General features: G+C 41.8%; 1 protein-coding gene across 4 annotated transcripts in view; it reads right to left on the bottom strand.

Moving 5' to 3' along the window:
• brsk2a (BR serine/threonine kinase 2a) overlaps positions 1–14,523 on the bottom strand; it is a 527,560-nt gene that overhangs the window by 58,060 nt on the left and 454,977 nt on the right. For 3 of the 4 annotated variants that reach the window (XM_090200985.1, XM_090200982.1, XM_090200992.1), the window contains exons 10-12: positions 10,434–10,598; positions 7,851–7,948; positions 7,270–7,444 (exon numbers count right to left, since the gene is read on the bottom strand). In XM_090200985.1, the coding sequence (XP_090057111.1) occupies positions 7,270–7,444; positions 7,851–7,948; positions 10,434–10,598 (438 nt within the window). The remainder of the gene's footprint in view (positions 1–7,269; positions 7,445–7,850; positions 7,949–10,433; positions 10,599–14,523) is intronic. The other variant, XM_090200998.1, reaches the window with a different exon arrangement.

The raw sequence follows: 14,523 nt of genomic DNA, 5'->3' as shown, positions 1-14,523 counted from the left end.
TTTGAGGATCTGAGCACCCATGCCAAATCTTTTTAGTTTCCTGAGTGGGAATAGGCTTTATCGTGCCCTCTGCACGACTGTCTTGGTGTGTTTGGACCACTCAAGTTTGTTGGTGATGTGGAAACCAAAGAACTTGAAGCTCTCAACCTACTCCACTACAGCCCCGTCGATGAGAATGGGGGCGTGCTCGGTCCTCCTTTTCCTGTAGTCCACAATCATCTCCTTAGTCTTGGTTACGTTGAGGGATAGGTTGTTATTCTGGCACCACCAGGCCAGGTCTCTGACCTCCTCCCTATAGGCAGTCTCGTCATTGTCCGTGATCAGGCCTACCACTGTTGTGTCGTCTACAAACTTAATGATGGTGTTGGAGTCATGCCTGGCCATGCAGTCGTGGGTGAACAGGGAGTACAAGAAGGGACTGAGCACACATCCCTAGGGGGTTCCAGTGTTGAGGATCAGTGTGGCAGATGTGTTGCTTCCTACCCTCACCACCTGGGGGCAGCCCGTCAGGAAGTCCAGGGTCCAGTTGCAGAGGGAGGTGTTTAGTCCCAGGATCCTTAGCTTAATGATAAGCTTTGAGGGTACTATGGTGTTGAACACTGACCTGTAGTCAATGAATAGCATTCATAATACTCAGGCTGTCCAGGTGTTACATCCACTTCTGTACAAAAATATTTCCCGTTTGTTTGTGTGTGTGTGTGTTTGTCGGGGTAAAAACACATTCTGTAGCTAACCAATCTGTCATTTCCCAAATGGAAACAAAGGGCCCTTGTATGGAGAGTTAGGGCTTATACTGGAGACAAAATGTGTGTGTGTGTGGCTGGGTTTTGTACTGATACCTTGTCTGGGAAACTCCTCAAGTCCAAACTTTTCCCATACACTCTTTGTGGAGGTGTGTGTATGTATGTGACAAATCGCTGCATCTGAGGTCCATCCAACACATCCACAGGGGTGTAGTGGTGCACTGTGGGGGATGGAATGAGTACAAGAGGTTCTGGGAAGGGGGCATGAAGTCTTCAAAAACACAACGGAACCAAAGTAAATGGTCAGTGGTAATAGAACCAAAGGAGGTCTGAGACAAGGGGTCCGAAAAATTGAGGGCTGTGTTTGTTTGTGTCTGTCTGTCGGCCTGTCTGTCAGTCTTTGTAGGTGTGCATGTGTGAGTGAGAGTTCGAGTTGAGGGGACTCAGGACCTCAAGGAAAATGGAAAAAGAGTCTTCTATCTACCCTTTCTCTGTCTCATTCTCTCCTCATCTAGTTATTTTTCTCCATGACTCTGACACGGAGTGAATGCTCACCCCAACAAACCTCCAAATGAACCAAGACATGGTTGTGTATTCATATTAAGGGCACTTTAACATAAGTCCAACACACTCAATCGCCTCCCCAGAGCAATGTTATACATACAGTGCCTTGCGAAAGTATTCGGCCCCCTTGAACTTTGCGACCTTTTGCCACATTTCAGGCTTCAAACATAAAGATATAAAACTGTATTTTTTTTGTGAAGAATCTACAACAAGTGGGACACAATCATGAAGTGGAACGACATTTATTGGATATTTCAAACTTTTTTAACAAATCAAAAACTGAAAAATTGGGCGTGCAAAATTATTCAGCACCCTTAAGTTAATACTTTGTAGCGCCACCTTTTGCTGCGATTACAGCTGTAAGTCGCTTGGGGTATGTCTCTATCAGTTTTGCACATCGAGAGACTGACATCTTTTCCCATTCCTCCTTGCAAAACAACTCGAGCTCAGTGAGGTTGGATGGAGAGCATTTGTGAACAGCAGTTTTCAGTTCTTTCCACAGATTCTCGATTGGATTCAGGTCTGGACTTTGACTTGGCCATTCTAACACCTGGATATGTTTATTTTTGAACCATTCCATTGTAGATTTTGCTTTATGTTTTGGATCATTGTCTTGTTGGAAGACAAATCTCCGTCCCAGTCTCAGGTCTTTTGCAGACTCCATCAGGTTTTCTTCCAGAATGATCCTGTATTTGGCTCCATCCATCTTCCCATCAATTTTAACCATCTTCCCTGTCCCTGCTGAAGAAAAGCCGGCCCAAACCATGATGCTGCCACCACCATGTTTGACAGTGAGGATGTTGTGTTCAGGGTGATGAGCTGTGTTGCTTTTACGCCAAACATAACGTTTTGCATTGTTGCCAAAAAGTTAAATTTTGGTTTCATCTGACCAGAGCACCTTCCACATGTTTGGTGTGTCTCCCAGGTGGCTTGTGGCAAACTTTAAACAACACTTTTTATGGATATCTTTAAGAAATGGCTTTCTTCTTGCCACTCTTCCATAAAGGCGAAATTTGTGCAATATACGACTGATTGTTGTCCTATGGACAGAGTCTCCCACCTCAGCTGTAGATCTCTGCAGTTCATCCAGAGTGATCATGGGCCTCTTGGCTGCATCTCTGATCAGTCTTCTCCTTGTATGAGCTGAAAGTTTAGAGGGACGGCCAGGTCTTTGTAGATTTGCAGTGGTCTGATACTCCTTCCATTTCAATATTATCGCTTGCACAGTGCTCCTTGGGATGTTTAAAGCTTGGGAAATATTTTTGTATCCAAATCCGGCTTTAAACTTCTTCACAACAGTATCTCGGACCTGCCTGGTGTGTTCCTTGTTCTTCATGATGCTCTCTGCGCTTTTAACGGACCTCTGAGACTATCACAGTGCAGGTGCATTTATACGGAGACTTGATTACACACAGTTGGATTGTATTTATCATCATTAGTCATTTAGGTCAACATTGGATCATTCAGAGATCCTCACTGAACTTCTGGAGAGAGTTTGCTGCACTGAAAGTAAAGGGGCTGAATAATTTTGCACGCCCAATTTTTCTGTTTTTGATTTGTTAAAAAAGTTTGAAATATCCAATAAATGTCGTTCCACTTCATGATTGTGTCCCACTTGTTGTTGATTCTTCACAAAAAAATACAGTTTTATATCTTTATGTTTGAAGCCTGAAATGTGGCAAAAGGTCGCAAAGTTCAAGGGGGCCGAATACTTTCGCAAGGCACTGTAAGAAACGGCGAAACGAAACAAAAAAAAAACACATTTATATATTACAGCTGTATATTTTCCCCCATAGTATTAACAAGGGAGATGTACCTGTCCATAGTTTTTTATTAGGAAAGGCAATTGTACTTATAATCTCATGTTAAATAACAAACAACAATTTTGTCTGTCATTGTTTCTTGTCGCTTCAATTTCTGCCTAACCTTGCTGCATCCTCTTCTCTTTACAAAAGGACCACAATGGAAATAAGCTTTTAAGCTATATAGTGTTATCCTTGATGATTTAAAAAAAAAAATTATGTGGAGGCATCACCGGCTGAAGCTCCCTTATGTATTCTCTTAAATGGTCTAATAAATTAAATCAATCAATCAACCTCTCCTCAATTTCTCCTCGCACACCTTCAGGATTAAGATGAAGCTGTGTTTCTGTGATTTTTTAAAGATTTTCCAGCCCACTTTATTATATACAAGATGAATTGGTCATTCATGCAAGAAAAATATATCCAGATCATACTAAAATATGTATTGTTTCGTCTATGTAGCTTGAGTTAAAATGCATTCCATTCCAAAATACTTATCTTTCTCTTCCGTCAGTGTACACGCCGAGATTTGGCTTGTCATAATATATGTTTCAAAGCCAGTCTTCTTTCTGACACACTCTGATGTAAAGTTCTCCTGATTCTCAAAACTGTCGATAAAAGTTTGCTGCTGGGGAGAGATAAAGTTACGTTCACACACACGCACGCACGCACACGTTTGTGCACAAACTAACAACCACACACCTCCCCCAGCAGAGAATACTGTTCAATCAAGGATATGACAAAACGCACAAGACATAGATAAACCAGAAACCCACACTGACTTCTCTCACCAACATCCTTCTCCCCATACACAGCTCAGCTTAGCTTCAGCCCTGTAATAAGGGGAGAAGGATGTTAAATTTAAAAACATTGAAATCAAATGTTTTATTTATTTTCTATTTTACTAGTCAAGTCAGTTAAGAACAAATTCTTATTTACAATCACGGCCTACCGGTGGGTTAACTGCATTGTTCAGGGGTAGAACGACAGATTTTTACCTTGTCACCTCGGGGATTTGATCCGACCAAACCCTAACTCAGACGACACTGGGCCAATTGTGCACCGCCCTATGGGACTCCTAATCACAGCTGGTTGTGATACAGCCTGGAATTGAACCAGGGTCTGTAGTGACGCCTCTAGCACAGAGATACAGTTGGCCTTAGACCGCTGCGCCAGTCGGGAGCCCAAATTAAGCAAAAGAGGAGTCTGGGGTAACTGCAACTCAACATAGCTGCTGGAACATGTTTGTCAACATAAATAGGCGTATCAACACAAGTGGGTGTACGGAAAGCGAACAGCTAATTGGGCAGATTTGTTACCATTTAAGACAGTTTTTTTGTTACACCCACCGAGGATAGCGGGTTCAATCTCAGTACTAGTCACTTGTCTTCCTAGTTCTGGCCGCCTTGGGCCAAACTGAGCAATTGGGGAGAACGGCCTTGGTGAGGAAGGTGAACAAGAACCCGATGGTCACTCTGACAGGGCTCTAGAGATCCTCTGTGGAGATGGGAGAACTTTCCAGAAGGACAACCATCTCTGCAGCACTCCACCAATCAGGCCTTTATGGTAGTGGCCAGACGGAAGCCACTCCTCAGTAAAAGGCACATGACAGCCCGCTTGCCAAAAGGCACCTAAAGACTCTCAGACCATGAGAAACAAGATTCTCTGGTCTGATGAAACCCAGATTTAACTCTTTGGCCTGAATGTCAAGTGTCACGTCTGGAGGAAACCTGGCATCATCCCAATGGTGAAGCATGGTGGTAGCAGCATCATGCTATGGGATGTTTTTCAGTGGCAGGGACAGGGAGACTAGTCAGGATAGAGGTAAAGATGAGCGGAGCAAAGTACACAGAGATCCTTGGTGAAAACCTGCTCCAGAGCGCTCAGGACCTCAGACTGGGGAGAAGGTCCACCTTCCAACAGGTCAACGACCCTAAGCACACAGCCAAGACAACGCAGGAGTGGCTTGAGACAAGTCTCAGAATGTCCTTGAGTGGCCTAGCAAGATCCCGGACTTTAAAACTAGTTAGGGATAGGCGGGACGCAAATGTCTCAACTGGCCAATTGCCAGGGAAAATGCAGAGCGCCAGATTAAAATAAAATACTATAAAATTCAAACTTTCATTAAATCACACATGTAAGATACTCAATTAAAGCTACACTCGGTGTGAATCCAGCCAACATGTCAGATTTTAAAAATGCTTTTTGGCGAAAGCATAAGAAGCTATTATCTGATACCCTGCACCATCTGCACCAGCAGTAAACAAAGGAGTTAATATATTTCAACCCTGCAGGCGCTACACAAAATGCTGAAATAAAATATAAAACACGCATTACCTTTGACAAGCTTCTTTTGTTGGCACTCCAATATGTCCCATAAACATCGCAATTTGTCCTTTTGTTCGTCCATATATATCCAAAATGTCCATTTATAAAGCGTGTTTGATCCAGAAAAAAAACAGCTTACAAAAAATGCCACGTCACTACAAAATATTTCAAAAGTTGCCTATTAACTTTGCCAAAATATTTTTAAATGTTAATAATCGATCAAATTGTAGACGGGGCAATCTGTGTTCAATACAGGAAAGAAAACAAACCAGCGCCACTTTTCACGTCTTAAGCAACTCACAAAAGTGTACCCAGTTCCGAGTTGGCCTACTCCTTCATTGCACAAAGGAATAACCTCAACCAAATTCCAAAGACTGGTGACATCCAGTGGAAGCGGTAGGAACTGAAAACAAGTTCCTATGAAATATCCCTTGGCAATAACAAGTCAGGGAACAGAGAGAGAAAAATAAAATAAAAATTCTGAACAGTTAGTCCTCGGGGTTTTGCCTGCTACATAAGTTCTGTTATACTCACAGACATGATTCAAACAGTTTTAGAAGAGTGTTTTCTATCCAAATCTATGAATAATATGCATATCTTATATTCTTGGCATGAGTAGCAGGAAGTTGAAATTGGGCACGCTATTTATCCAAAAGTGAAAATTCTGCCCCCTGGCCCCAAGAGGTTTTAACCCGATCAAACATCTCTGGAGAGACCTGAAAATAGCTGTGCAGCAATGCACCCCATCCAACCTGACAGAGCTTGAGAGGATCTACAGAGATGAATGGGGAAAAAATCCCCAAATACAGGTGTGCCAAACTTGTACCGTCATTAACAAGCACACTCGATGCTGTAATCGCTGCCAAAGGTGCTTCAACCTAAGTACTGAGTAAAGGGTCTAAATACTTACGTAAATGTGATATTTCAATAATAATTCTAAAAACCTGTTTTTGCTCTGTCATGTATTGTGTGTAGATTGATGAGTGGAAAACAATTATTGAATACATATTTGAATAAGGCTGTAAGCTAAAAAAATGTGGAAAAAGTCAAGGGGTCTAAATTCTTTCAGAAGGCAGTGTGTATATAATACTATCTGAAATAAAAAATTACCAAAACAGATGATATCCAAATTACAATTAGTTATAATTTTTGTAAAACTAAAATGTATTTTTTCCCCTTAATAATGTGCAGGTTTTTCCAATGTAAAATCCACATATGGCACCAGTCAAAAGTTTAGACACACCTACTCATTCCAGGGTTTTTCTTTATTTTTACTATTTTCTACATTGTAGAATAATAGTGAATACATCAGAACTACAAAATAACACAAATATAATCATGTAGTAAGCAAAGTAATGTTAAACAAATCACAATATATTTTATATTTGAGATTCTTCAAAATAGCCACCCTTTGCTTTGATGACATACACACCCATAGACAAACTGACAGACGGATGGATGGACGGACATTGGTCCGTCCATCTGTCAGTTTGCCTATGTGTGTGTGTGTGTGTGTGTGTGTGTGTGTGTGTGTGCGTGCATGCTTGTGTACATGTTTGTGTGTCAGACCACAACACTGCTCACTGATAGAACTAGCCCTATTGTCTGCTGTCTTACCACTATCTTGTCAATTTACAATATCCAAAATATTGAAGAGTGGAGATGGTAAGAGACTAATGGTGTCTCAATGATGCCATGCAGAGTTGATGGGTGCTGGTGTGATGGGATAGGGAAACATGGTCAAACACATTCAAAGTGTGTGTACTGTATGTGTGCTGTATATGTGTGCTGTATATGTGTGTGTGTGTGCATGGGTGTGGTTGTGTGTGTACCTCTGTTCCTGTGTGGTTGTGTACCTCTGTCCGTGCTGTGTCATGTCGATGGCCCTTCTGGCGGGTACGGGGGAGCCTCCGTCTGTGACACTCAGCACCTCCATAGACTTCCTCTCCGGTCTCTTTTTGCCATGGCGGTTCAGCATGGGGGAGTCCACACGCTTCCTGGGGGGGTCTGAGGAGAGGAGGGGGAGTGAGACAGAGAGAGGGGAGAAAGGATATATATACTGTATATAGAGCGAGATAGAGAGAGAGAAGATCACACACTAGCTACAGTGCAGTTTGACAGTCAAGCACATGCATTAGCGCACACTTAAACCTCTCCCTGGTTCCCCATGTATTTGATATATTCCAGAGCTAACACACCTCATTTAACTCATTATCAAGCCCTTGACTAGTTGAATCAGGTGGGGAGGGCTTCTTCCCATAGTGCTTGATGTAATACATTTCCGTGAGTTAACACCGTCAACATTTCCGTGAGAAAATTTCTGTGAGAACCTTTCTGTGAGAAGATTCACCGTCAACATAGATTTTACAATTGCTACTGTCTTGTGATTTTGGGCGTGGTCATTTTATTTTACCAATCTCATTGCGTGGGGGCAGGTTCTGGTCCTCGTGGCTGGGGTACCTCTCCTTACGGTCCAACAGCAGGAAGTAGATCATCTTCTCCTGGTTATCTCTGCAGAGCAGAAGAAAGATGACAAAAGGGGATTGATCTGAGCAAAAAGTGGAGGATCAGGTTGGTTGATACTACATAAACCAAAACTAATAGTGTATAGCTAATAGCAGCCAATAATCTCAATGGAGCAACTGTCACTCCTTTAAAGACTTCATGCTCCATGACAGACGAAAATATACTTTTTATTACCTCACTAGACATCGATAAAATTATATATTTTCAAACAAGCAAATCATAAAAAAATCATACAATGTGATTTTCTGGATTTTTGTTTTAGATTCCGTCTCTGACAGTTGAAGTGTACCTATGATAAAATGACAGACCTCTACATGCTTTGTAAGTAGGAAAACCTGCAAAATTGGCAGTGTTTCAAATACTTGTTCTCCCCACTGTATATTTTTTCAATTCAGCCACTCCAAGCTCATTACGTACAACGTCTTCAATGCACATTGAGTTAATTCATCTGTCAATTTCACGCATGTCTTTTTCAACCACAATTAGCACATTGAAACAGCTCCAGCTATGACCATATAACAGTTAAATAAAAATTATCTGAAAATGTAATGATTCTGTGTCATGCCCTGATCTGTTTCACCTGTCCTTGTGATTGTCTCCACCCCCTCCTGGTGTCGCTTATTTCCCCCAGTGTATTATCCCTGTGTTTCCTGTCTCTCTGTACAAGTTTGTCTTGTATGTTCAAGTCAACCACCATGTTTTTTCCGTGCTCCTGCTTTTCTATTCTATTTTACTAGTCCTCCCGGTTTTGACCTTTGCCTGTTTTTCTGGACTTCATTCCTGCCTGCCTGACCATTCTGCCTGCCATTCTGTACCTCTGGAACTCTGAACTGGTTTTGACCTTTTGCCGGTCCACGATCATTCTCTTGCCTACTCCTTTTGGATTGTTAATAAACATCTTGGACGCTAACCATCTGCCTCCTGTGTCTGCATCTGGGTCTCACCTTGTGCCCTTATATTCTGGACCTGTTCTGACTGACATTTTCATGTACAGAATGCTCTGTGAACGGTGCAACATCAAATGCTGTACACTCTGTGAAAGAGCTCAGTATCCTGTTTCAGATGCCACTCTACGCCCGTAGCTGAGATGGAGTATGTGAAATCTGACTCCTCATTTGCATAGGAGGTGACAAGTCACATTTTCTGGCCTGTCCAGACGAAGGATCGATTTCCTCTGGCTGTGAAACTCAGAGCCCTGGTTGTAATATGGCATATAAAACGGAAGGGTCTGGGGAATGCAGCGATAGATGAAGACCTGCAACTTCAGCTAAAAAAGAAAAGAAGAATAAATGGAATTAACGCTTCCGACTATCTTTTTGCTTTCAGACCCAGAGGAGGAGAGAGAGAGCAGAGAGATGATAAGAATAGTAGAGAGGAGAGAAGGGAAATAAAGAAAGGAAAGAGTAAGGAAAGAGAGAAGAGGACGGAAGAAAGGGTGAGAAACGAATGAGAGAGGGCAAATAATAAAATGGGGAAGAAAGGAAAATGAAGAGGAGAGATAACAGAAAACTGAAGAGCACTTGAAATGTGAAAAAAGGTAACTTTAGGGATGATGCATGGGCCCTTCACAGCGAATCATAACTAAACCTTCAGAGAACCACACTGAAACTTTCACAGGCCCTTAGGAAGGTCATAGGTAACACAATCTCAACACACAACCCCTGCCCTAAAGGCATCGCCGCTTTGCTTTATTTGTGACGCTCTAAAATGCTCCAACAGTGAAACAAACACACGCACTACACTATCTATATCACAAATGCTTAAAGGTATTCATTCACATGAGCACAAACACACACATTCACACTCTCTCTCTATCTCCCACCTGCACTCACACACACACAAACCCTGCAGTGCAGAAACAGTGTGACCCAGGAGCTTGTTACGTGGAGGTGTGCAAGCAGGTGGTATTAAGCACTGCTGCCAAAGTCGTGTGATAACAGCAAAGTGACGTATGTCTGCTGACATCCAAAGCAACAGGTTCAAAGGATTTCATAAGAACCCAAGGCCTCTGGAGCTTAGAGACAATTCCCCTCTCCCCTTTCCCTTTATCCCTCTCCTCCGCTCACCTTCCCCAATGTTCACACCTCCATTCAACAACCTTCCCTCTTTCTCCGCTCCTCTGCCTTCTGTGCTCATGTCCTTGAGTCCTTATGGTCCTCTCCTCTCTTCTCCTGTCCTTTCTCTCTTATGTCCCTTCTCATTTTGTACCATCCACCACCCTATCATCTCATCTAATCTTGTCTCCTTCCTTCATCCATCTTTCTCTGATCTTCTTTCCCCCATTGTTCTCCCACCATATCCTAATTTGTCCTCCCCTCCCCCCCTTCTCCCACCTCCATCATTTCTCACTCCCTCTTCCCCATCCCTTCCATCCATCTTTCCTCACTCTCTCCCACCCCCCTTTGTTCCAGCCTCCTTGCCCCCCTTCCTCCCTCCTCACCCCTCCATCCATCCCTCCTTCACTACTCACTCGTCCGAGAGCAGGTCCTTCATCAGTTTGTTCTTGTCTCTGAAGCAGCCCAGAGAATGCATGCTGTCCAGTACATCCGGATCTATGTCGTCTGTAGATGGCAGGCTCCGTATAGCCACCTTCCTGGGAACAGGCTGCTCTGGTTCGGGTTCATTCTTACCCCCTCTGAGGAAACAGCATAGAGGGTAGTGTTAGTATAGTGGTGTTGCCACTTGATACGCGGGAGTCCAGAGTTTAATTCCCTGCTCCTTTATGGTTCACCGCATTTGACCAGAGCTGGTCAAAGTGGAGTACTATATGCGGAATATGGTGCCATTTGGGATGCAAAGCAAACACATTTACATCAATAAGTGATTTAATTAAGATGAGGAAATATTGGAGGACTATGGTCGCAAAATTTCAGTAACTTTCCCAAAATTCCCAGGTTTTCTGGAAATCCCAGTTGGACTATTTCAAGAATCAGATGAGAATCGGGAGTCAATTAACTTTTTCACACGTGAGTTTCAAATATCTCTAATGGTCCCCAAGCGTGAATCTTTTTAAAATGTATTTCTTGATAATATAATTTACAAAAAAAGTGTTTCATTTTTATTTTTTAAACCAGATACAAACATACATATACGAACATCAATTTACAGATGCACACAAACAATGACTACATCTCATTTGCCCAGATCTGCATGCTCACAACCCCATCCCTATTGCCTGCATTATTGTTTGCCACATGGCCTTAAATTGTACCAATTAGTTTTTCTCAGTCTCCCAGGTCACCCATGCTATTTCAATAATAAATAATTTGTTTTTTCCATTGTGTTAATAATGGTGGATTTAATGATTTCCAAGTTTAGTATACGTTTTGTCAAGATGAGTGATGAGAAGAGAATCGTCCAGTCCATTGGGTATCTCACTACACCCCCATATGCTATGTCTTGAAATATGCAGACAGACGGATTAAAAGTAAGTTAACATTGTAATACTTCTGACGGCCAACATTCTAGCTCCGCCCACAAGTTTTAGACTTCATAGGATTCCCAGAAGGCATGGGTTATTGAGTCATTGTTAGTTTTACACTTAAAACATGACCAGATAATCTTGTTTCTCATGGTCTGAGAGTCCTTGAGGTGCCTTTTGGCAGACTCCTCTTTAAATGTTCAAGAATTATAATTTGTTTATGTACATTGACTATTGCAAGAGAACCACATCTGCTGACTTTAAGTGTTCGAGAACCATATGCTTTTTTACCCCATCATGGAGCCCATGCACATTCCATGTGATAAGTTGGATTGTGTTGTTCTTTACTTGTATAGAATCAAAGTTAACCTTATCTGTTCCATCTATTATTGAAGAACAAAGTAAAACATTTTTAGCAGATATGGCATTTGAGAGCGGTGGGCATTCCTTAGAATGGGATCATCATAGTATAAATTCATAGTTATTGTAAACATTACATATATAGAGTATGGGAATGTGGGCTGAGCAGACATGTATCAAGACACAAAGAAATGCACAGAAAAACAAAATAAAGCAAAGTACATATCTGTACTGCCTTTTTTTCGCCTAATGGTAAAACTAAACACAGTATGTGGATACATACATTGTACATGCATTTGAAGAAAGACCACTTAAGCCACTTAGGTACTGTGGTTGGTTTGTTTTACCTTAAAAATGAAGGTATAGTGGCTAGTGGGGGTGTACTTGGGGTGAAATGGGATGAGTGGAGGCCCCACACACACACCCCAGACAAGTGTCTGATGTCCTCCCAGTCACTCCATCCCAATTCTAGATTTGTGTAGTTCTGAGGTCTCTAAAGACCAAAAGCCGTAATAAATTCCTGGCAACTGGCCTCTGAACCTTCAAAATGCTTAATAAGATGGACCTATGCAACCGAGGACACTCAAGGCACAGGGAAGCCTAAATGCATCTCAAACAAAGACACTGAGCCAACTAAGACCATTGAGGATACAACCAACTCTGCCACATTGAAGGCTTTGAATCAACAAACTTTGATACAGGCAATGGTCAAACAAGCAGTTAAGGAATCCCTGGAGGAACTGCTTTCGGGAGAAATTAAATATCTTAAGGATACGTGTTCTGTGAAAAGTAATTTTGCCACGTATTTATGTCATGTTGGATAAAAACAAGTGGCTGACATAATGGGACAGGACTTGGGACGTGTATCCCTGTTTTGGATCCTCCTGATTTGAGAATTTGAGTTCCTACCAGACAAGCTATAGACTTCCCGACTTGTGGGAGGTTACTCTTTTTGTTTATTTTATTGTTAAACCCCAGCTGTCAGAGTTTGTTCAGAAATATGTATAATGGTGCGCAAATATTTTCCTGTTTGTAATTGAACAGGTGTTTTTTAAATGTATTTTCTTGTTGGTTTTTGTCATACACTTATCCATACATTCTATATGACAAAGGTTTTTAATGAACCGTGAGCTCATCTTAATGTTGTTAAATTCCCATGGTTGAAATTCCGCTATCAAGTGTACCAAATGCTTAGAATACATCAGATGTAAATACGTTGATATTGCCCTTATACAAGAAACCCACCTAAAACATTCTGATGTCTATAGAATCCAAAACAGATACTTTAAATGTGTTGCTCACTTCTTAGCCACTAACAAAACGAAAGGTGTTTTAATATGTGGAAGGACCACCAGAGGGCAGGCTGGGCTCACGGATAGTACCCCAACAAGGCATGGGAGACAAAGTAACCAGAGGCAATTAAGCACAGCTGACGGTACTAATGACATACTCTCCTTCCCCTATAAGAGAGAGAATGGAACCAGCACAGGGAGGAGGGGAAAACTATCTCTGGAAGATGGAGGGAGGGAGGGAGGGAGAGAGGGAGAGAGGGAGAGAGGGAGAGAGGGAGAGAGGGAGAGAGGGAGAGAGAGAGAGAGAGAGAGAGAGAGAGAGAGAGAGAGAGAGAGAGAGAGAGAGAGAGAGAGAGAGAGAGAGAGAGAGAGAGAGAGAGAGAGAGAGAGAGAGAGAGAGAGAGAGAGAGAGAGAGAGAGAGAGAGAGAGAGAGAGAGGCGATCCAGGAAGAACCACTAAGACGGTGACAGTCCCGTGACTTTTGTTGTAGTTTAAAGATAATCCTATTGTGTTCCTGTTTCATCTGGAGAAGAAGATGTATGTTTTTCCTTGGAAGATTTTCATTGATTATGTTGGAGTGTTTGTGTTGACCAAATGCCCTCAATAGAGAACTGTGTTCAATCAAGAAAACCTACTCCTGACTCGTTTATTCCACCTTCCCGCTTTAGAGTGACGCCCAATTACTTGGTCCGCTCACAAATATTATTTGATAGAAAACTGTGTTCAGGTTGAGGCTTCTGATAATGATGATACAGAACGTTTTGTATTTGTAACTATGGTTATAAATCACTCTAAGATGTGTCGTGACTTTACTTTCATTAATCTGATGACTGTTATTTATTTAATCAACTATGTTTAATTGTTACCCGATTAAATTAATCATGTAACAATGAACTTATTATGATTTGGGGCACCACAGAAGAGGTTGTTTAAAGAGCTACCATCTCCCGAATTAATCTCTATAAAGGTATATCTATTTCATCATTAAACAGTCATCTTCTCATCATTCTGAACAGTCATAACCGTATCACCTGCAAAAACCCTTAAGCATTAATACAACAGAACTCAATCTGTTTGCAAAGATACTTGTCATCAGATTGGAACTGCTTGTAGGAAATCTAATTAGCTATGATTAAACTGGGTTTATAAAGGGTAATTTAACCTCAGACAATATTAGATGTGTATATATCATGAGTCCGAAAACGACCTAGTCCTTGCTGCACCTTTTAGTTTGGATGCAGAAAAATCCTTTGACCGGCTAGAATGGAACTATTTATGGTGTGTTTCGGAGTTCTGTGGTTTTGGTAAAGAATTTATCTCCATGTTACAAACATTGTATTCTGCATCCCAAGCAGTTTTCTAGACAGGAAAAATTATATCTAAGACAACGTTCCACAAAACAAGGATGTCCATTATCACCAATGCTCTTTGCCCTGTCTTTGGAGCCCCTTGCCCAAGTGATTAGATTGAACCCACTTATTTCACC

The sequence above is a fragment of the Oncorhynchus mykiss genome, chromosome 2 (assembly GCF_057628025.1).
Source record: "Oncorhynchus mykiss isolate SJ-2025 chromosome 2, ASM5762802v1, whole genome shotgun sequence".
In the NCBI taxonomy this organism is placed as follows: Eukaryota; Metazoa; Chordata; class Actinopteri; order Salmoniformes; family Salmonidae; genus Oncorhynchus; species Oncorhynchus mykiss.
This window is presented reverse-complemented; position numbering and strand designations above follow the sequence as displayed.